General features: G+C 43.2%; 1 protein-coding gene across 1 annotated transcript in view; it reads right to left on the minus strand.

Moving 5' to 3' along the window:
* Window positions 1-309: 309 nt before the first annotated feature.
* The window catches only part of st6galnac3 (ST6 (alpha-N-acetyl-neuraminyl-2,3-beta-galactosyl-1,3)-N-acetylgalactosaminide alpha-2,6-sialyltransferase 3), a 91,353-nt gene continuing 66,771 nt past the window's right edge, over window positions 310-24,891 (minus strand). Inside the window, exons 4-5 of the mRNA XM_061243609.1 lie at window positions 6,472-6,579; window positions 310-1,189 (exon numbers count right to left, since the gene is read on the minus strand). Of these exons, the coding sequence (XP_061099593.1) occupies window positions 1,000-1,189; window positions 6,472-6,579 (298 nt within the window). The 3' untranslated portion in view covers window positions 310-999. The remainder of the gene's footprint in view (window positions 1,190-6,471; window positions 6,580-24,891) is intronic.

Raw genomic sequence — 24,891 nt, forward strand, 5'->3', positions numbered from 1 at the left:
GGTGTGAGGACGACCTTATGAAGCTGAACCGGGCGGGGGGAACTCTGCGTCGGCTGTGGGACTGAAGAGCGGGGTCCACTGGCAGGAGCCTCGGGGTTCAGCCCCGCTTCCAGAGCCCCGGACTACGCGTGAGAGGCCAAAGCGCCGATACAGAGTCCCTGTCATTGAAGCCAAGCCCTCCACAGAGGAGAGGGGGAAGGCTGAAATCGGTCTATGAGCAGAGGCGTGGAGGCGTCAGTTTGGTTAGCCTGGGTGAGGCCGGATGGAGTTTTTTTGGGGGGATCCAAGTCTGCAGCTGGCTGGGTAATTTTAAAGATGGCCTCAGGTGACGTTCACGACTGCTTTTAATCAGCTGCTTGAACGCTCCAGGAAAAATTGTCTGTTTATTAAAATGAATTAAAGAAAATTCAACCACAACCTATATTAAGCAGTGGGCAATGAAGCACAATTTCCCTTGTGGAGCGAAGAGTTCACAAACGTCCCATTGCATTCACCTCTGTACTACGAGTGTTATTTCAAGTCCTATATTTTTTTCAATCATAATGTTCAACAGCAGCAAATACTACAATAAAATCCCACTCAAGATAATTTTAGTTGGTTTGATTAAATACCAGGACCCACTTGCGATGTGTAGCCTTCACTTCAGTGATGTTGTTCCAGACTTCCACAGCTTAAAAACATTCACAAGGTGCATTTTTCTGTTGATGAGTTCATCAAGCACATTTTCATTCTCATAGTTATTGTTTAAAATCTGCTGTTCTGTCAACAAGTGCAATAATGTCAACCACTGTGCCAAGCAGGTTTCCAATCCCACAATGACATCGCTATTTTGTCGTTTCCTCGAATTGAGAAAACACAGGTGATAGTGGATGGATTTGGGTCGATGCTGTAAAGCTGGTGTGTGTGTGTGTGTGTGTGTACTCACATGAACTGAAAGCAGGAATGACAAGGTTACACGATGTTCAGGAGTGTGGTACAGCTGGTCTCAGATGAGCCGGGTCACGATACCAACCAGACCGGGTGGAAGAATTTGATGGCGTGTGTTTTGGCCCATTTGGCGAAGACGGATTTCTCCGTGATGAAACGATGTCCACCGTACGGGGCACTCTCGTGCAGGAGGTACTCAGCACATTCATCCCTGCTTCCTGCCTCGTAGTAGTGGTACGGCACCTTCTTATATCCTTCCGTCCTGTGCAAGAGAGAGAGAGAGAGAGAGGGAGAGGGACAGAGAGAGGAACAAAGAGAGAGAGACAGGGATAGAGAGAGAGAGAGGGAGAGAGAGAGGGAGGGAGGGACAGAGGGACAGAGAGAGAGAGAGGGAGGGAGAGAGACAGAGAGGAACAAAGAGAGACAGGGATAGAGAGAGAGATAGAGGGAGAGAGAGAGAGAGGGAGGGAGAGAGGGACAGAGAGAGAGGGAGGGAGAGAGAGAGGAACAAAGAGAGAGAGACAGGGATAGAGAGAGATAGAGGGAGAGAGAGAGGGAGGGAGAGAGGGACAGAGAGAGGGAGGGAGAGAGACAGAGAGAGGAACAAAGAGAGAGAGAGACAGGGATAGAGAGAGACAGGGAGAGAGGGACAGAGAGAGAGAGGGAGGGAGAGGGACAGAGAGGAACAAAGAGAGAGAGACAGGGATGAGAGAGATAGAGGGAGAGAGAGAGAGAGGAAGAGAGGGACAGAGAGAGAGATACCTGCAGTTATCAATTCTGGATCGGTTTTTATTTGTCCTTATTAAACATGCAATTAAATAATATTTGTATTACTTAAAATACAGTGTGGGCCTACTGAGCCTGCTGTATGAAATAGCTACTAATTGAAAAAGACAGAATTAAGTATTTCAATGAAGAAGATGAGATGCATTTTACAGACAACGGTGATTTTGTTCTTCCTGCATGGTCAGTTTCATTGCACATTTAACTAAAAAGAATAGGCAGTTAGGTGGCAGTTCAGCTTTAAATTGGTTTAAACCTTTACGTGAACGATTCTATTTTCTTCAACCTGTTCCAGGAACTATGACATCGCTCTACCAAAACAAATCAATTCCATTTCACATTCAGCGCACCACCTGTTGAATTTCAATTATGAGGGCGGTCTGCTGGGGTCAGCCGGCGGTACGGATTCATGCATTACATTACAACAGACACTTCCCCGACACGTTTTCGTGTGCTGCGGCGTGTTCGCGGTCGTGACCGCGACCACCACTTTCTTCGAGCCTAAATTACCTACACGAAATCCCACTAGATTAAAATGACCTATTGTCTCAGAAAAGTACAGGGCAAGGGACAAAAGACTCACCTAGTGAGGAGGTAAAATACCTACCTTACGAACAACTCATCGCGTCATTACATTTGCCGTGTTCTACGTGTATATTATAGCGACTGTACAATCAGCGGGACTGTTGTTTTTCCCTCTACATTGGACACAATTCAAAGGGCTGATAGCTTCTGGCGACACGCTGTCCTGGGAAATGCCATTCGATTTATGAAAGAACGCCAAACAGCCTATTGCAATTTAAAGACCGCCGTGCATTTGCCACCCACCTGTGTGGTCGCAGTGGAAGAAACAGTTATGTGCTCAGCGACAAAATGCACCGGTGCAGTCAGACTGCATTATAATCTACAACAAGCTGGGGTTTGTTTCACCAAAAATGTGGTCTGCGGGGCTAATATCCACGAGATGCATTAATTTCGCCCCTCTCTGTTTGGAGCGTTACACAGACAAATCTTCATACCGCAAATCTCATCCTTCCATATGCGTGCGCAGTGCTTTGAACAGAATCGCTAATCATTTTATTCCCTTGCCTCAATTTGTTTCAATGGTAATAAGCAAACAAGTGAGGACTTGATTAATTACTTTTATGGAGAATAGGTGCCAGTAGGTTAATGCAGCCAATTTTGTGCTAAAAAGAAAACAGTGCAGCTGACAATAATGGAAATTCTTACCTATACAGATTTACACAAAGCTATGATGATTAAATGGCATTTCGATAAAAAAAACCCAAAAAAACAAAACAAAAAAAAACTCTTAACAAAGAATTCAAGTTCGATATTAAGTGCTAACTTAATTAAAAACATATTTTGTCATGGGTGTCGAATCCTAGTAGACTCAATAATGCAAATACAGCACATGCTGTATGCAGTTGAAGCAAAACTTTTATTCTTGTGACATAATGCACTGATCTATGTTCATGGTTACTGACAAAGCACAAAGACCAAGGATATAAAAGAACAATACCCACGGAAGGTGAACAATTCCATTACAAGCCATTTAACTTCTCTTACTTCTCTGTTTAAGCAACACAAATCCCAACTGTGAAGTGGAACCCTGAAGTGGTGGCAAAATTATTTGCAAATAGAGCACTGTGAAATTGAATCACACACATTTCGACAAATTATTTTCGCGATCTGAGAGTGAAGATGGTAACAGTCCGTATAGCTTTTTCAGAATGAGCCTCTGGTCTCGTGCAACACAAAGGGTGCCGGTGTCCAAGCCAAGGTAGGCTAAGGTACATGACTGGGACCCTGGAAGGTTGGTGGTCCAAGTCCTGATGTAGCCACGATAAGATCCACACAGCTGTTTGGCCCTTGAGGAAGGCCCTTGAGGAAGGGGATTGTTCCCTGCTTAGTCTGATCAACTGTAAGTTACTTTGGATAAAAGCTAAATAACAAATTATTTATTCATAGGTATAAATAGCCTACTCTAGTGCCAATGTTTCTAGTTGTTTGGCATGAGACCAGAAATGTCCCTGTGTGGGAAATAGAGGCTGGCATGCGAATATGTTAATATCAGTCAACTTCACCATGGCTGGCATGTATGATTTGAAAAGAGGGTTCCAGCTCTGCTAAAGCAGGGCTCAGTGAGTTTTAACACAGCATTACCGCAAGAAAACCCAAATCATCAGCTAAAGCTCTCTGTACCCTCGGAAGATTCTAGAGGAGCCCCGTAATTGCCACGGAGCCTGAGAAATCTCTCACATCTCAGATATATTCACACATCAAAAAGCTGACTGCAGCTTAGCCGGGCTCTGTGCACCTTAGAAAAGCAAAAGAAATAATAAAGTTGCTCAGATCTAAAAGCTCTGGGGTATTGCGGCACCGGCTCGCTGGCAACCAGGCTCGGAAACGACGCGAGAAATACTAACAAGAGAGAGCTTTGAAACCGCCAGCACCACGGGCTCCGCAGTCCACATTAAATACTCCATCACTTTCATCTGAAACCCGGCTGGTAATTAGAATTAACCACGGCTATATCCCCCTCTTCCCGGAGAAAAAGCGACTCCCCTTGTTTCAAACGTGCGCGCAGTCACAGGGGCTGACAGTCACACGGCTCTTTGCCAGCGCGTGGGGATAGGCGAGAGAAAAAAAAAAAAACGTGCTGGACATCAAGAGAATCACAAACTGCTAACAACTGGCAGGCTGTCACGCAAAACAGCAAAAGATTCACCATCCATATCACTGGCAGAGTTTCCTGACACTATTATGCACAAAACTCACGTATAACAAAATGTACTTACAAGAAGCAGAACAGGGTTAAATAAACATCAGCAAGAACACATAGACGATTTGACAATAAAACCGTCGCCTTCTTTGTGATAAAGGGTACCAGGGCATTATTCGGAGTCTCATCGCCATTCATTCATTAATTCATTATCCCGTTTTTGTTCCTTAATGGACTTTTTACAATTGACTTTATTAGTGCTCATTGCTGTTTTTTCTGTCTGTCCCTTATCCTTATGCACTTCTTGTGGGAGTGTATGCTACCCAGCTTCTGCTTTTTGCAAGTATAATTGAATTATATCTACATTTAATACCTTGCAGTAAATTCTCTTTATTGTGGTGTAAATGTCCGGTGACAAATCTTAACATGAAGGGCACGATGATGAAACAGAATTTGATTGATTTTGCGATTGCCTCATTAATAAACCAGCAGCTCAACCCTCAAACTCTCTGCCTAGTGAAATACCCTGATTCAGAAATAGGTGACAGACATATAAGAACATGATAAAGAACTTACTAAATGAAGTATTATGACAAACAGGAACAAACATGAATTTCAGTTCACCTTAGTTCAGCTTAGTCCAAGGGGTTCAACACCTCTGACTCTTCCAAAAATCCTGGCAAATTATTCTATGCATCTATAACTGTGTGCAGTAATAACTTCTGGTGTCACTTTGGACATTGACTTTTAATTAACTTCCACCTGTGCTCACTGGCTCTGTTAGCAGAATATAATTGCTTCTGTGGTCAAAATTTAAAACCCATCAATCAAATCCCACCCCCACCCAAAAACAGCTCCAGCAAAGACAATACTTTATCATGTTCAAATGAATGCCTCAATATTTCGATATTATTTAAATCTTGAATCGTATATAATCACTCTTATCAGGAGCAAGTACAGTAATGCAGAAAATTGTTTGGAGAGTGTGAAATCATTTCTAACTCATTTTCCCCCTCATTGTAATATTTCAACAATTTTATATATTTTTCTCCAATGGCCTAGTTTATTTATTTCCCAAAAAATAAAAAACAAAGGTCCGAGCGTAGGTCCTTGGTTGACTCCTAGACCTCCTACAATTTCGTTATCTTATGCTGAAGCATAATCCAGTATTGAATTTGAAAATTGAATATTGATATGCTCTTGGATGGCTTCCATTTAAAATACAAGCCAATGCAGAAGAGGACGCTGGAGGGCACGTGTTAGCGAACGTGGGTGTGATGCGGTGTGCACTGGGCCCTGCACTGGGCTGTGTGCTGGGTTGTGTGCTGGGCTGGGTTGTGTGCTGGGCTGTGTGCTGTGTGCTGGGTTGTGTGCTGGGTTATGTGCTGTGTTGTGTGCTGTGTGCTGGGCTGTGTGCTGGGTTGTGTACTGGGTTGTGTGTTGTGTGCTGTGTGCTGGGTTGTGTGCTGGGTTGTGTGCTGTGTGCTGGGTTGTGTGCTGGGTTGTGTGCTGGGTTGTGTGTTGTGTGCTGGGTTGTGTGTTGTGTGCTGGGCTGTGTGCTGGGTTGTGTGTTGGGTTGTGTGTTGTGTGCTGTGTGCTGGGCTGTGTGCTGGGTTGTGTGCTGTGTGCTGGGTTGTGTGTTGTGTGCTGGGTTGTGTGTTGTGTGCTGGGCTGTGTGCTGGGTTGTGTGCTGGGTTGTGTGTTGTGTGCTGTGTGCTGGGCTGTGTGCTGGGTTGTGTGCTGGGCTGTGTGCTGGGTTGTGTGCTGTGTGCTGGGTTGTGTGCTGGGCTGTGGGCTGTGTGCTGGGCTGTGTGCTGGGTTGTGTGCTGGGTTGTGTGCTGGGCTGTGTGCTGGGCTGTGTGCTGGGTTGTGTGCTGGGCTGTGTGCTGGGTTGTGTGCTGGGCTGTGTGCTGGGCTGTGTGCTGGGTTGTGTGCTGTGTGCTGGGCTGTGTGCTGGGCTGTGTGCTGGGCTGTGTGCTGGGCTGTGTTGTGTGCTGGGTTGTGTGCTGGGTGCTGGGTTGTATACCGGGCCGTACCTGCAATAGGTGTCGTTGATCATCCCGTAGATGCGGATCTCCTTGCACATGTCCATGGCCAGGATGAGCGTGAACCAGCCGGTGCTGAGGTAGGACCCCGACTGGATCCTGCCAACACACACACACACACACACACACACACACAGAGCGCAAACGGCCCATTTGTTATCGCGGACGGGACAAATGGCCCACCTTCATCAGAGGGAAAATGTGCATGATGGCGCAGACGTGCGGCGTAGCTCCGGCTGTTAGGCCCGTCAGCCCATCACAATCATTCTGAATTATTTATTAGGGATGTGCTGTAGCCCGTAGCCTGGGGACGGGGGAGAGGGCAACAGGGCGAGAGCCGTGTGCTACTTTCAGCTGCGTGGCACCCAAACACGCGTGCACTCACCCGTGCCCGGCACACAGTGTTACTGAAGAGTTTCTGCTGCATATTATGTCGTGTGTTCTTGTTTTTTGTCAGGACCCTCTCGGAAACGAGGGGGTTTTATCTTGAAAATAAATACATTTCTCAAAAGTCTAAAATGACATCACAGCAGCCTCAGGAGAGCATACACTCAGAAAAAAAGGTATGAAAAATGCCTATACAGGTATAAACATGTATTACTGGGGTGATACCCTATACAGTAGGTACATTAAATTGCACCCCTAGCCAACAATGCATCATTCATTTATACCTTTCCTGCTTGTAAAAGGGACTTTTCACTAGTACCGAAAATGAACAATATTATACTTTCAGGGTACATTTGGCAAATTTGTTCCCTAAGAAAAGGAAAGGTGGGCGACACACAGGCAGGAGGCTCTTCTTTCGGACAGAGTGATGGAAGTCGGAGCGGGCCGACGGCGCGGCTCCCAGAATCACCGCCTCCGACGGATCCATCACCCCGCCGCTGAAACAAAGGGCCCCGACCGGCAACAAAGGCCCGGCACTTTCCCTGCAGTCGGATCTTTAAACAAGATAAACTCAGGACTTTTATGGGGGAGAGAGAAAATAGCTTCCTGATCGTCGTGACAATACAATTACGGAATAATACCGTAATGCACGGCGCTCCTTAGGGACTGCGGGGAATTACATTTCCGAGGAATGATTTGTAAATGAACAAATCATTTCACACGCCGAAGGACGAAAGGTTGGCTGCGAATGCACATTTCAGCAAACTCCCTGAGCGGGATATCGCAGTTATATATGTGCGACGCGACAATTAAACGTATACTAAGCGTTTCTCGCCGGCCAACCTTTCCTCCCCTCCCCCCCAAAAAAATGTCCTTGACTCAGGGAAAAAAATGGATTATTCAAAGCTAGAAATACGCGTGGCTATAACCCAAGTCCACGCCGGCAGTGTGAACGCAGCCTCTGAAGACGCGGGATGAATGTGCCTGTTTTTGTTTCCGAGGAGAAGCGCGGCGGCGCCAGGAAACGAGGCTCCACAATCAGCGCCTGTCACGCTCCTTTGTGACGCAGAGGTGGCGTGCGGGAGTGATGACGACCGACTCGACGAAGAGGAGTGAAGAGGAGCAGGGGCGGAGGGCGATCTCGGACGCCTAAGAGCCGGGCCCCTGGCTTCGTCTCCACGCAGAATGGAGCCCGCTTGTCACGGTACCCGCCCTGCAGTGAGAGGGCCCGCACTGACCCGCCAACACTACAACATACTGACTCTCACCAGGGGCTCCTCCTTTCCTTTCCGGTCTCCAGCTCCACTCAGACACGCTGGACCTCCCTGTCAGTGTTAGGAGAAGCCTAGTCGAGGACATGAAAGCGATATTCATACTTCTCCACAAAGAGCACCCAGGCGCCGTTTCCCAATGCGGCCTACAGTACATTAAATGACTGATATTGTGAGTAAGAGGAGCAGTGGTATTGAGTTTTGGCATGAGCAGCTGGGTACCCATCCAGCAATCTACTTCACATGAGCTGAGGTGTACAGTGTGAGCGTAGCAGTCCTCATTGCAGTGGTTAGGTTTCCATTCTCTGTCCCGCAAAGAGCGCATTTTTTTATTATTCTTCAAAGAGTTCTCAGTAGTGCCCCTCTTGGCCCCACTCTACTCCAGATCCACTTGTATCTTTATAAACTTTATTTTCCAAATTATAAGATGTATTAGCCAGCAAAAACTATAAAAGAAACTCCCAGTGTGCCTTCAAAGGACAAAGAACTGTACTATGAAGAAGAAAAAAGCAATAAAAAACTGAATACATCTGTATATGAACTTATTTTGAAATATAGAACTATTAATCTCATATTTAAGAATTTTATACTTCATTACAACTCTCTGATGACTATTATTTAATAAGGAAAAAGCTTTCACATTTTTCTATTACTGTAGCTAGGTATAGCCATGGTGAGTTAGTGGCGCTCACAGCATATTACATGTTCTATAGCATATTTAAAGTGTTTATCCTCAATTTTTGGGTTATAGTGGATTTGGCCACATCTGTGGTGACTGGCCACAATTAATGCCAGTTGCATTCAAAACAAAGCTATGACTAGGAGCTGAGTGCTTGTCATTCTCAGAAGATAATTAAGCTGTTGTGTATTTTGAAGAAAGAGGATTGCCAGGAGACAAGCAAAATGTTGTTTGACACGATAATATTGAGCAACATATCAAAGCTTTTTGGATAATGCTCTTTCGCATTCATCATGCAAGTTCCTGTGCTTGTGCCATCATATTTGAATATGTGGTGGGAATGTCGCACCTGACAGTAATAGACAGCAGCACGCAGAGGAGAAACATAGCGCGGCCTGTAGCGTAGTGGTTAAGGTGAATGACTGGGACACGCAAGGTTAGTGGTTCTAATCCCACAATAAGATCCGCACAGCTGTTGGGCCCTTGAGCAAGGCCCTTAACCCTGCATTGCTCCAGGGGAGGATTGTCTCCTGCTTAGTCTAATCAACTGTACGTCGCTCTGGGTAAGAGCGTCTGCCAAATGGCAATAATGGAATAATGTAACGTAAGCGCACAAGCACACTGGGTGGATATTGCAAAAACTGCTCTTAAATTGCATTATACGTATAAATCAGAACATATCTTTTTATATTATAAAGAATAATTTCATCAAATTGCATTTCACCATTAAGGGAATTATGTTCTTATTACAAAATCATATCAAGTAGACTTTTCTTGTCTCACTGAGAGATAACTGCTTATTCTACAGCAATTTATTTCTCAGTTTTAAAGTTTAAAAAGAGTGTAGTTATTTACGCATTTAGAACATGATCTATGAAGAACATGTTGGCCAATGGGTTCCATTAGTCTTAAAGCCACTGCTGATTGACTGCAGTAGCAGGTTACCGTCCGTGCTGAGCCTTCTCAGAATCAAAAGACATTCTATACTTCAGAACTGCTGCAATTAAATCAACGTGTTCTTTTCCTGATGAAACTGCCACTGAAGAACACTTCAAGCAGCCAGAGCTCAGGGAAAAACTACTGCATGATTAGTTTCAAGGAAGATAATGCTATTTTAATGAACGCCCTCTGACAGCTCAAGTACTTAAATGGGATGCATCGATTTTAGAAGCATACAAAACACACCGAAAACTCTACTATGCAAGCATCTGACTCTTAAGACTTTTAGGCGTGTTTTGCCTTAATGTACTTTCGACCTCATTATGAATTAATATGGTTTCCATTTTATGGAGGTTACTGATTGTGCCTGCACTTAGACCACTGCTAATGGATCCTAAATATATTGGGAGCATCAGGCTCACTTATATACAGAAGAGCCAGTGGAAAAACAAAGAGAAGATTCAAGATACCGCCATGAAAAACTCTGTTCTTCTTCTTTTTTATTTATTTATTGGGAAATGACCATGCAGTTGAGGTCTTTCTGGCAATCTGGACGGCGAAAGTCAATTTCGCACTCCGTATAATCAATTCAGTGTCCTGTGACAGCAGAAGGTACGTTTTCAAAACTCAAACCTGGATCTCATGAGGGCTTGATACTGCAGAAGTGCTAGGATTACAGCAGATTCATGCTGATTTTCTTCCAGACCAGCATAGCTTGAAATGTTAATAGGGGGAAATCCTACCAAGTTAAATATCTATTCTGAAACTTTTCAGAATGATTTGTTCTAGCTTTATTTATAGAATGTGGGGACATTGAATAAGCATATAGACTCCTGTCTGTGTGTCACCTACATCCCTTCCCATTCTCTCAGCATCACCTCCCTTGTACTGATCGCAGAAAGCCCTCTAACATAATGACACTGAGAACTAAATGCACGGCGAAGGTACATGTTTGTTCTTTAGGGAGTAAATTTGGCAACACCAGCATGTGCAAATTAGCAGAATTGATGCAACTGATTGAGGTGTACCAGAAGATAAAGCCAATAAAATGGTCACCATAAAACCAACATTGATAGAGTAGCCTACTATTAACCATAACATGTAATCCATATTGGGACCAGATTTGATTTAACATTGAGAATGTTTACTGTGTATGTTGTAATAAAATTGTTTCTATCGATTGGCCGAACACAATTCTCAAATGAAATGTACTATAGGTTTCGTGTCAGGTTAACAAACATTTATGAGTACAGCCAAGACTTGAAAAATAAACGCTGTTTTCCTTTGTGTTTTCAGCCGTGTAGCACCGGTGAAGCAAACAGCGCAGAATGCTGAATAAAAACTGCTGCATTACCGCTCTATATCTGCTCAACAGCACAAAAAGCATTTAAACAAAAGGCTTCTCATTGCCTGAGGACTTTTCCTTAATTAGTGACCATTATTAAGAGAAACAAAACAAAACAAAACAAAGCCATTCGTCGTTTCCGCAGTCTGGATCCCACAAAGAAAACGCAATTACTTTATGCTCCCTAAATGCCGCCATAATGATGACAGCTGTCAATATCTGCGGTGGCTTTACCTGATGCCAATTACATTATGTCACTTTCCTAATGCCGAACATCAGATCATCCATTCAAAAAAAGGCTACAAGCTAAAGGCTAGTGCAGCACTTCCCTCTCCCGTTTAGCCAAATAAGCAAAAAAAAAAAAAAAAAATAGCCTTGCCTCCCTGAGGGAATTGTCTAGTCTTCCTCTCAGGTTAATAGGTTTATTGTCCCCCTAAAGTAAATGTCAATATGAGCTGGAGGGGGAGTGGGAGTGGAGGAAATGAAGCTCTTAACTCAGAGATGCATCAGCGGGCAGTGGGAGTGAGGCTTCAGCTGTGCTAGCAGCAGGGGGTTCCTGAGGCGCTAGCCCTCAGGCGAGGGAGGAGGTCCACCTCAGTGATGAGTACATCCACCACTGAGCTTCTCAACCTCGAGCGCACGGCGCCTGAAAGCCTGCGCGCGTCGTCCTGACTACGTGCTATCGCTCCGTTTCAATAAAAAATAAATACATACCGTACCGTCTGTTTTATCCACCGTTACACCTTGCCGGCCAGCGAAGGATGCCCCCTCCATAGTCAGGTTCCTCCAGAGATTTATCCCCATAGGGGAGATTTTTCTGACCACAGTCTGAGGGTATTTCTCCCCACTAGAGAGTTTTTCTATCACACTTGCTATTTTGGGGGTTCAGGTCTGGTGTTTGCGTTTCTGCTACTCTGTAAAGCATCTTTGTGACAGTCTTGAATACTATCTTAATGCAATGCATATACACACTCTAAAGAAATTATGCCTTAATATCCAGCACACTTTTTTGCTGCCACTTTCGTGTTACTTCCAACGCATTTTGTGTCAAAGTGAAATTTTTTGTGTTGCAGATATGTGTTACAATGGAGACTGAAAGTAGCAGAAAATGTGTTGCTCATATCCAGACATGGCTGTGTGCTAAACGCTGGCACATTATGTGGCGTTTTTACCACGTCTATTTTCAGAACGTATAGCACAGTACGCTAATGTTCTCCATATCATTATGTCGCCATGTCATTAAGGCATCCAATTACTAATATATTGAGCATGCTATAATTCTGCATTGGTTTTGCTCTGTGGTGCTTCAAATAGTTCTTTGATGTATCGAGTTTGTGAAAAAAGTTTGTTACAATTTTCTTTTAAACTTTGTTGTGGTAAACAGATCATAAAGTAAAAAGGAAAAAAATATTTTCTGACAAATTTGATTTGACATACTAGAAAATGTTCTTTTAAAAGTGAACGTCTTTGCCAAAGACAGTCAGCCACATTTTAATTGAATGCTTCTGTCAGCTGAAAATATGTCATCTGATGTTTTTACTTACGCTTGGCATAGAATATTGCACATTAAATTACAACACCCACCTCCAAAACATGCTTTATTTTCTTGTGAGATATTCAAGTATAAAAAAATACTTCCAGCAGGTCATACTGTAGTATTCTCATTACTACATCCACCCACGCTCTATTTAAACCCCTATGCCTGTGTGAAATGCACTTAGTTTAAAAACTATCTCCCTTAAACAGGAAAAAAAAAAACATTCCCTGTCAGTTTTCTACACTTATTAACAAGCCAAACTGCTGGAACTGTGAGAAAGCATTTGATCTCCTTCCCTCAATCCAATTATAAAGGCACACTGAGAATCAACAGTCAGGAGAGGCAGGACTGCAGAGCTATACTGAGCTACTCCTTTCCCATCACATGCTGGGGACCTGGGGAAAACAACTTGGTGCTGACCAGTGATGCAAGCTTCGTGAATTCGTTGCAAGATTTGACAGAGTCTGATAACCATTCTTCATGTGCTAGATTTTTCGCTGCATAATTGCCAGGAAACAAAGCCTGATTTTGAAACATCTTTACAACAATGCAGCCTTCTAAATAAGACAGCTTGAAATGTTGTAGTAACGGGACGCACAAATGTTCGGTGTGAATTCAACTCAGAAAGAGAGCAAACTGTAATAGACAACAATGCAGCTCCTAACGGACTCGTATAAAGCGTGTTTGAGTTGATTTAAGGCGGAGAATTGTGCTGAGTATTCACTTACAACAGGCTAAATGATCCCGCGGATGCACCGCTGACCATAACCCGTGCCGCTTTTGTTGACACAAATTGTGAGATTTGGGGATTTTCTGCGGTTGGCAATGCTGTCTCAGACGCTTCCTACAAAACATCATTCATGTCAATTGAAAGCAGCGGGAGAAGTGCAGCGCACCTCGGTGGACCGCTGTGTTTCTCCAGCCCCAATCTGGCGCCCCTGCTTTCCCTGGCAGATCTCATCATGGTGAAGGAAGTAGAACTGGTGAGGCGCTATCAAATCTAGAACCAGCCCCGTCGTACAGACACACGCTTTCCCCCCGCCTGAGCAACTGCCACAAACCCACAGAATCTGAGGCGGAGTGCAATACAGAGATCATTTCCCATGCTATTCGCGAGGACATATTGTACATAAGCAAACAAGGACAGGTCCCTTCTAGGGCCAGCTATAGGAGACATTCCTTAAGTTTGCCATGTACGTGCGAGACGGCAGCAGCCTGGGTTTAGCGGTGAAGGGCCCTAATTTTGTCTGTTCTGAAGCTGACACATTCTGCGCTGCCATCTTTCAAAACGAACGCCCCCGGAGCAATGTGCCATGCGCTGAGAGAGTCACCACCGCTCAACGCCCTCCAAACTGCACTTTAAATATATACTTTACATCCTAAGTCTTTGTGTAGAAGAAGAAGGAGCGCGTCGCAGCCTGACCAGATGGTGTGAAGTGGACAAAATCTTTCTTCCGAGTCTGTATCCTCACGCCACCATTTTGTTTCTCCACAGTCTGGTTTAGAAAGCATCTGCTAACGGCCCCAGCATGTCGATAATCCTTATTTACAAAAGAGATTGGTTTGGCTGTTTTTCCTTCCTTCCACACATGAATGTAATCTTGCCCTTTGGGTATACATTAGGCTTTGTGGCTTTATCTACATAGCAATAAAACATTCCAAATGCAAATCTAATATCTGCCATCTGCATTTATGTTTTGACATTGTATACCCAGCATTCGTTTCCATTTATCATGAATTTCCTAGCAGGGTACTTTAAATGCCTCTGTGGAAATCATATATTTGAAATAAAAGACCTCTGAATGATCCACTCTCTCAGACATCAAAGGCTTCGAGCAGCCTGAGGAACTATTGATCTACAGTATAGAGCAAGGAGAGAAGAGGGTTGCCTTGAAAAACCTTGGAAGAAACAACAAACACAAAACAAAAAACAGATCTTCGCTTTTTGCCAGATCTCAATAACACAGTTTTAAGAAATGAAAAATTGATAGGTGACCGGAATATTAGTTAAAATTCCTCAGGACCTTCCAATTATGAGGTTCGAACTGACGAAAACGAGTTGCGTCATAAAAATGTTATTTATAGGGCGATTTGATAAGATTTTGATATTGTGCATTTAGAGTATTTTTGGGATGTCTGTCATTTTGATCTATGAAGAACTGCTCTGCATTTCAGTTTCGCCGTGTTCAGATGTGGCAGCTTTGAAGCTCAAGACATTAAAACCACTCCGAACGCTGACAGAACCTTATACCGCAATTCCAAGGTCACACACTGTTAATTATTTTAGCAAATACTATGGGACATTTTCTAGTATGTCAAATCAGTACAATCAATACATTTTCACTGATATCTTAAAGATACCATAAAAACACACAGCCATCATTATTATTCCACTTTAGTTGTTAATGTCTTAATGTCCGTCTGCTATGCCACTAGAGAAAGCTCTTTAGTGCCCAGGCAACACTGTATCCCATTAAAACTCTACGCACTCTTTCTCTAATTAGGTTAATTGGATTGCCTTGAATATATTCCCCTAATAAATAATGCAGATTACTCATTCTCATTCCCTGTAAATTAAAAATAAATGTAAAATCAATGTAGCAAGATGGTTGAACTAAGGTTCTTCATTTAGCATTAAAGTGGAAAGAAATGCATGTGTGAGAAATACTGTAACAGAGACCCATTTATCTTGAAAATGCTGTATTTGGGTTGCCAGTAAAAGTCCATGAGCACTCAACATAATAAACCTTTGTAGACATAATACAAATTCTATTCAACAGTTTGTTTGGTTGGTAAAAGTCACCACTACTGACTTTTAAAAGAATGTTTTATTTTTACTGCACCGTGCAATTCTTCTTTTTTTCGGTATTTTGTTATTTTACAGAACTTTATGAGAATTCGAACCCACTTAGCAGCACTTAGCAGCTATCATTTGTCAGAGCAGATGCCAGTTTCCAGCAACCCTGAATTAAAAGTTGAAGTTCTGAGAGAGTGCCTGTATTCATCTTCACTTTATAGAGACGCACTGGCACGAGATCCTCGCGTCTCACCCATCCCGCGTGTGCGTGTGGATGTCTTCTCACCGCTGATGGTAAATGGTAAATAGTAAATGGTTGGAATTTATATAGCGCCTTTATCCAAAGCACTGTACAATTGATGCTTCTCATTCACCCATTCATACACACACTCACACACCGACGGCAATTGGCTACCATGCAAGGCGCCGACCAGCTCATCAGGAGCATTTGGGGGTTAGGGTGTCTTGCTCAGGGACACTTCGACACAGCCTGGGCGGGGGATCGAACCGGCAAACCCTCCGACTGCCAGACGACTGCTCTTACTGCCTGAGCCATGTCGCCCCACGATGGAAAACACGCTGTGGAGGAACTGGCCCAAACCTTCACATTAGAGGTCACGGCACACTTCACAGACAGAGAAAACCGCTCGGCATCCTAATAACGAAAGACGCATTCTTCTCCTTTTTCTAAAATGGAGTGTGCCTTTCTGAGTTCATTTATTTCCCATTAGCGTGCTCCTGAGTGCGGTGCTTTAATAAACAGGCACCTTGGCAGGGTCTTTAGACGCTGGTGTTAATGGTGGCAGGAAACTAATGGCCGTATTCCCAGTGATGTGGGCCTGTTTTTCAGCCCCGGGCACCACATTACTCACGTCTGTTGTTCCGAGAACATGCTAATTTCAGAAAGAAAAGTACCGTACAGTAAAGGGCAGGATGAGACGTAGCTTAAGTGTACGACGAAAGCACAAAACCAGCGAGATCCAGATGGCTGAGGTGATCAGTCAGCTGACATTCCAGATGTCTTATTTCCAGTGTGTAGACCCGAGCCTTCTCAACCAAAACCAACCTCACTTTATCATTTATTTTATTATGGAGAGGTCCATACTGCAAATAAAGTAGGCAGGGAAGTTGACAGCACACCAATTAATTGCTATTGTGTCCGATTTGCAATGAAAATCTGGCCGGTGAAGCCAATTGTTCCAAAGGCGAGCGCAATATCTGTAGTCTGAAGTTAAAGCGAGGTACCTATGTGTATAGAGGTGCCAACATTGATATTTACAGCCAACTTGGTGACCGTTGTGACTGCTTTAACACTGACTTGGGGTATCGGGTAGTAGGCTCAAAGTGACTTTGTGGAATAAAATACTCCACGTCTCAGAAATTGTAAACCCCTTTTCATGCCAGGAGTGTTAGCCAGCTTCATTAAGAATCAGTAAGCAATGCTAAATATACAGCAGTGTCTCTGTAGGCCCCTGCCCCATGCTTAGAGTAATGACTGCCATTCACATACCCGGTAAACACAAGATTTCAATAATTTCAACATGGCCATTAATCATTTCCGCGGGAACCACCCGGAACGACGAGCGCATCAACAGGAGGGGGATGACAGCTCCTGCCGCCACGCCGCTAAAGTAGAACGTGCAGCGGGGGATGACCCTTAGGAGAGGATGCATCATCGCTGACTAACAGTGGCAGGGTTGCCAGGTTTGCGCATGTCAGCGGGGGGGGGGGGGGGGGAGGAGGGGGAGCTGTGTGGTTTGTGGGAGAGGACTGTGAGCCGGGTGGTTTGAGATGGGGGGTGGGGGGAGGGGGGTTTCTCTCTGCTTATTATCGAGATGAACCAGATCACATTGCCCCCCCGCCGCCCCGTTTCGCATACTGAAATCTGTTTCTCACTGAAGCATGCAATGAAAACAAGCACATCAACCTGGCTGCATCAACAAGTGGGAGTAAGGCTTGTAGCTATGGTACATACACTCAGTGACCACTCAGACCTGTACATCAGCTTGTTAATGCAAATATCAGCCAATCGTGTGGCAGCAACTAAATGCATAAAAGCATGCAGACATGGTCAAGAGGTTCATCTGTGTTTCAGAGAAAATGCCAGAATAGGAAAGAAATGTGATCTAAGTGACTTTGACCATGGAATGATTGTTGGTGCTCAACAGGGTGGATTGAGCATCTCAGAAAGCAGCAGTTCTGCGGGAAAAAATGAGTTGTTAATGAGAGAGGTCAGAGGAGAAGGGCCAGACTGGTCGAAACTCACAGGAAGGTGACAGTAACGCAAATAACCACACAGTGGTATGCAGAAGAGCATCTCTGAACACAATGCGTCAAACTTCTAAGTGGATAGGCTACAGCAGCAGAAGACTTGAGTCTAAAAAATAAGTCCTAATAAAGTGTCACTGTCACTGAGTGTACAATGCCATAACTTCCATAAAATAATGTATGGAGCGGCACACAATAGCGCAATCTGCTGTTGTATAGTACAAGAGGGGAACATTCTTGCCCAAAACATACAAACTCTCTTGCAGGAGTAAACATCCTGAGGATATAATTCGTTAAAAAATGTAAGGACATGAAAAAAAATCTCATCCTGGATAGTGATTGTGCAGGGCTGATGAATTAAAATTATATCACTCTTCTTAACTTCTTATCTAAGCATCACCCAATGGCTAGAAAGTACTCTTAAAAAAAAAATTTTTTTCACTTGAATAAATCACTTATTTCTGTCTCTTCCCGTGCTAAATGAAGTGTTCTGTGCAGCCTCATTGAAATAATTATTCTTGAAGCCCACAGCACCCAAGAAAGGACTGCACTAGCTCTTCCCAATCAATCAATACCACTCCCAATTCAAACACCCAACACCACGTGGATGTACACAACGGTACTGCAGGACATAATAGACAGGATTCAATCGACATTTGTCCTTAACTTTGCCTTAGAAATAAATGTGAATGTAGCTTCTCAAACACAATGCAATTGTGCATGTTAATAATGTCCCAATGTTTATGAAAACAAAAAAAATCACTTGCATTCATTTGTAAATCAAACTGAAGGACACATTTTGGTTGAATATAAGCCAAAGTTAAGGACACACGCTTATTGAGTCCAGGCCTATAGTAGAAGCATTACTCTCAGCTCCTGATTAAAAAGCCAGTTGTGTTATTCTTCTGAGAGGGATTATAAAGAAGGAGAGAAGTTACAATGCCACAACCTTGGTACTGCCACAGGCCTGATTGTTCCCTTACCCACAAAGCACGGTTTGGCTTCACCACTCCACATAATACCAATGACAAATTGGATTGTTTACAACTTGCAGGCATTATATCAACTCTGCCAATACATGCTTGCTAAGTACAAGAATTCCTCATGTCTCCTTGATGATTCATCCCAGGAAACATTTTGGTCATATGGCATATAAAAACATTATACTATCCTTTCTATGTCAGGACTAAGAGTTGACTATTTTGAAAGAATTCTTCTCGGCAGTGCGCGAAAAAAAAGATCGCATTAGAAAGCCAAAATCATAACTAAGCTATCAATTTGCGTAAAAAAAGACAAAAAACGAAAACCTGATATTATACCGTAGACAGATATTTAGAAAGCCACCCAGTTATCTCTTTTTGGCTGATCATCAGTCACAGTGTAACACCATGAAGGTTCAGTATAAACCATAAACACATATCAAAAGCGTTTGACTGCTGTCTAAAATATGAAAACCTGTGTTAGCTCAGGAACGATTAGCATTCTTTGCATCGCCACTCCTGGCATGTGTCTGAGATTCAAAGGAATTCAATGGACGATTGTTCACAGGCAGAAGCACAGATTGTGAGATAAGCTTGTCATTTTCATTTCCCGTTTTTAATGTCACTGCCAAATGACAAAATCTTCTCATTTCATTTCGCTTTGCAAACACAATACAATGCCGCAGTCAGACGTGCATTAATCATTTCCGCCGAGATTATTTTCAACAGTATCGCTCTGTATGTTGCAATATGGCCTTTCTCTTCTCATGCTACGTGATTAGCCAGGGAATGGACTGGCTGTGCATACTTTTACACATGATATCCATTGAGAACAATGGAAGCAAATACAATTACACAGGATATAAAACGCTAGTTGATATTTTGACCAAAATGAACTGAGAATGACATAATAAAATCAAAAAAGAAAAACAGATAGAAATGGCAAATTACATTCTGATTTGATTCACCATTCAGACTCATGTTTTCAGAGGACTAAGAGGATTCTAAATCCTTTCTAAATTATTATTATCATTACCTGCTCATGGAAAGTCTTTTGAGGGATATGTGCTTGCACAGGAAACTATACCAGGTTGAAAAGTGATTACTTGAGGTTTTCTAGTCATATATGGATATATAACAAATAGATATAAGACAAATATACAGTACGTTAACAAAAAACATGTTGGCATAACTTGAAAAACAATTACTGTAATGTGGTTAAATACATGGAGACCCGTGAAACTGACAATATAGTGGCTACCTGGTGCCAGAACAACTGATGCTTACCCCTAACAGATGAGTAGTGGCTTAGGGAAGGAATGTGCATGTATTTACAGGTGAGTCATGCCATGGATAACAAGTACTGTGTATGCATTGGAAATAGTTCAAAGAAAATGGTACCCTTGAGTACTGTACATGGCTCTGTGTAAATATTTTAAATAGTGAGTTCCACACTCAGAGAGCACTTTATTAGCTATTTATTAGACTTATTTTTTTGACTTATTGATCTTCTGCTGCTGTAGCCTGTCCAGTTAAGGGGTTTGACGCGTAGTGTGTTCAGAGATGCTCTTCTGCATACCACTGCTGTAATGTGTGCATTACTGTCACCTTCCTGTCAGTGGAGAAGTCTGGCCCTTCTCCGCTGACATTTGGTCTGAAAAACAGCTGAACCTCTTGACCATGACTTCAGGCGTTTATGCATTTAGTTGCTGCCACGTGATTGGCTGACATTAAATATTTGCATTAACAAGCTGGTGTACAGGTCTAAATTAAGTTTTCCTAATAGTGTTCAGTGAGTGTAGATTACAGTTAACAGTTATTGAAAAAGGATTGAAGGGTTTCAGAAAGGGTTTCTCTTCTGGCCCTTGAGTCAAAAATAAATAATGTAGTTATTTGTAGTAGTTAATACACCTCTTGGACAATAGTACTGGTACAGCACAAGATCATTTTAAACCTAAATGTAAAATCCCAATAACGATCATTGGGACATAAATGTAGTTTTGCATATGTGACTTTATTCATCAAGTGTGCTGTTAAACAAACAAAATATTACTTACATTACAAATATATAATCAAAAGCGACAAACAAAACAGTGCAGATCAAGGCCATAGAAGAAACAACAGAACATATCAGATAAGGTACTATTCACATATGATCGGTTGTAAAGCCATGAACATTAGTCTAGTACACAAGGTAGACGGGCCAAGTTTAGCTACCATACCATACCCTACTGTAAGCCAGTCAGAAGTAAAATTTGGTCTCATGCGCTGGTCAGCTTGCTGACTTCCCCCTCCCGGAGCATGCATTGTTAGCCCCCACCTTTTGGCACACATGCCTGTGGGGGAGAGCTAGAGAAGGATTCTTATGGCGCATTTCCACCGGTGGAACTTTACCCCGGAACTAAGGTATTTCGCTGGAAGTCGACGCGTTTTCATACCACGTGCCTGGCAAATCTCATCGTTCCGGGGCTGTTATTCAGCCCTAAAAAAGCCCCTGCTCAGGAGGTAGAGCTTTCTGATGGCCAGGAACTAGCGTGGGTGTGGCTAGCAGCGCAGGTCATTTCTGATTGGGCGAGTTTACGTGCATTGTATTCCAGGCGGCATTTTTAAATGCCTGCTACAGAGCTTGCTTGTTTTGTTGTATCACAACACCTTAGTTCCTCAATTTACTGTACGAGCACATAATGCTTACACCGGTCTGCCCGCTAGCAAGTGATTATGCAGCGATAGCTATTTAACGATAGCTAAAAGACCGGCGTTTTGCAACGATGTAGACGCACGTACAGGTCTAATGGTGTTTCTCAACACATTGTAGTGTGACTGTTGTTTTCGATTTGGACTGTGGCTTTACTTATGTGCAATGTGAAACCATAACATGTGAATAAATGCTACATTTATTCAATTCTGAGTCTGTCTCCTTTCGAAATCAGTATTTGCAACTCCTACTTAACTGCGGTGGGTTTTCATTAGTTTCACACCCACACCCAGTGTAGCATAAGAACAACAGCTTGCTATTAGTTTAGCTCGCTAGCAGACAGACCGGCGTAAGCGTTGCAAAACGTGGAACGTTTTCACTTTTTTTCTTCAGACTAATTTGCGTAAACTCCCCGGGGTCTTTAGCCCCCGGTGGAAATGCAGGCTGAAGGAACCTTTTGTTCATTGCGTACTTGTTTTGTTCATTGCGTCCCGGTCGAAAAGAGGCATTAGAGGCGCCTTTTTGGGCCCTGGGGGCCCCCCTTTTCTCACACTCCTGACAGGTTAGAGCACAGGAATATTGGAGATGGCATAAAGATGTTTCATGATAATCCCAGGTCAGAATATAGTAATGTTTGGTGTTATTCTGATTGGTTCAGTGCGACTGGTGTAATGGTCTAGTTTTTGTAACAGTCTACCTTTGATAGCATAACCATTCAGGAGCCAAGGGGAAACTGGGCAAAAGCTGTCTCTGTAGAAGCCATGTGTTTTAGCCCCCTGCCTGGTGGGCCTGGCTGTAAATTATAGATGGGTGACTCACTTTTAGGGGCAAGAACTAAGGCCTGGATTTCTGAGAAACCAAGCAATCTGGGGTTGTGTCTCCTTTCCTTTCATTCACCCAAATCAGGTTTATCCAAAAGGTATATTACCATGAGAGGCACAAATACATATTTACAGCATAATGCAGTTATCATGAAAACTCCCAACTACAGCATTCATAGATATGATGGGGCGGCCTGTAGCATAGTGGTTAAGGTCAGGAAGGGCTGCCATTTGTGAGGGGCCTGAGAACTGGGGTTTCTGGTCAATGTTGTTTAAACTAGCTTTGTCAGGCCGAAGGAGATAAGGGGAAGATGTTTTAGTTGAGGGGTCAATAAGTCATGGGAATCGTGACCAACTACCAGGGCACCTCCAAGGGGGAAGACTCCGGACAATGCCACCGTGCCCTCATTTGGACACTGCTGCCATTACACCGGTGACTGTTCTCCTAGATTAAATATTCAAAACTGCTATTAAGATAGAAAATAGACCCGGTAACACCTTGAAAACATTGCCCATGTGATCCTTGTTTTATTGCATTAAGTCTTATGTAATGGTAACAGGAATTGCATGTAAAATGGATAATCAGGAGGGAAGTTTCATGATAACTGCAACATAATAAAACATAAGGGTAATCTGTTTGGTATGGATGTGATCTGGTAAAATCAAGAAATCGGATGAGATACATTTCATACCAAATGGAGTTTAATAAATCATAGTTTCAGTAACTCAAGGGAAAACCTACACGTCCTCTCTTGGTAATCATCTCATTTTCCCTACTCAACAACCCCCAAGGGTGGGGGTCTAAATTCCAGATTTGACCACCCCTCCAGGTTGATTTATGGCACTGCCGCCTGGTTCCAAACGTATGATTTGGCATAAAAGCAAGGGAGACAGACCAATCTGGGAAGATCGTATTCGACTTCCCACACAGCATATTGTACGCGTATGTAAGTATCAGGAAGATCGTATTTGACTTCCCACACAACATGTCTTGTGTATGTATGTATGTATGTATGTATGTATGTATGTGTAGCAGCGGAAGATCGTATTCGACTTTCCACACGGCATATTCTATACTCTGTGTTTGTGAGTAGTCCAAGCAGGCTAGGTATGATTATGTACTCTATCTCTATTCTTAATTTGTGTATTTTGTAATTGACTGTGATATTCTAAAGCTAATAACCTACCTGTCTGCGAATAAACTATTTTGTTTGTAACTTGCGTGATCTCCATGACTCTAATTCATCTTGTACCTTTTCAGCCTAAATTACAACTGAATACTCAGGGGGAAATGGTGGCTAAAGACCGACCAATCGGCGGCGTGGTGCATCTGTGATAGTTCTAAGCTGTGAGGCCAGCAAGTTTCTGTCCGTTAAAGGGTCGGGGGACGCACGGCTCTTGTAATCTGGTGTGAAGGGAACTCATGGGCGTTACAGCGCTGGTTCCTGCCAAATTAGCTCTAAGGAGCCCAGACAATGCTACGCCGACCTGGGCTCACAACTATCATGGCAGGTTTGCATGTATTGTGTTGACTGGACCCTCAGCCTCTGAGTTCAGCCTCTGAGTTCTCCACCGAACTGAGATTTCAGCAGTAATGCTAATCCCGGGAGCATATATTGAGTAATGGTGGCGCAGGTACAAGTCGAATGTAATCACTCCCGAGGTCCGCGTAAGTTGCAAACCCAAATTTCTAAATTATATTTTAAATGGAGTCAGATAAACGAGTAAAACTATAGTAACCACTAAGCGTACAATACGGCCCCGTTTGAGAACGGAGAATATTAAGAATTGTACTGATCCGTTTCTGGCCAGCTGTAAGCGGGATATGGGGCAGGTCAATCCATATCCAACCCATGGCAACGGACCCAGTATATTCTTAAACATAATTGTGCTCTGTTCTTGTACGGAGGCTAATAATGAACCCTACTAATGTTCTCCCAGCAATGCCAGAAGGACAAGCACGCAAAACCCCCTTCGGCCCCCGCTAAATTCCGTCATTGGGATAGCGTGGGGTTTTACAGTACCATCTATAACTTCAGGAAAAACAGTACCGAGACAAATACACATTCAAAAATCCTAGATTAAGGTACAACATATATTTTCACCAGCAGTCCTGAGAGGTGGTGGGGTTAAGTCATGTTTTCAGCAGTGACATGGTCTTTAATTGTGGCCCTCATAATATTTTATGAACAGTTTAGTTTTGAAATTCTCTTATGCTGTAAAATGTTTGGTACCATTGCCTAAGAGGTGTATTAAATACATAATTTCTTTTTGACTCAAGGCCCAGAAGATAAATGGGCTAATATGAGCCGTGAATATAGAGTTGTGCCAGACTGTGCTGAGGTATGAAAAGATTTGGCCTTGCATCATTCCAGCTTCCCTCCAAGCAAACTGTAAGCAGTGCTAGAGATGTGGGGGTTCTTTTAGAGAAAGTGATTTTCTGGCCAGGAAGAGATTGTACAATGTGGGATCATTTAAAATGGATAACTCATCTGATTGTATTGACAGCTTGATGGCTAAGACATGTATTCATGGAATGGTTCGTGGAATGGTCTTACAGCTGTTAGATGCATCGCTGACTGTATTCAGTATCAGTGACTGTATTCAGTATGGGTAAAAAACGAATAGTATATATTGTCGCAGAGCAGAGACAGGTCAGAGTGAAAGATTTGGATATACGGTGTGAATGATT

Source organism: Conger conger, chromosome 5 (genome assembly GCF_963514075.1).
Source record: "Conger conger chromosome 5, fConCon1.1, whole genome shotgun sequence".
Taxonomy (NCBI): domain Eukaryota; kingdom Metazoa; phylum Chordata; class Actinopteri; order Anguilliformes; family Congridae; genus Conger; species Conger conger.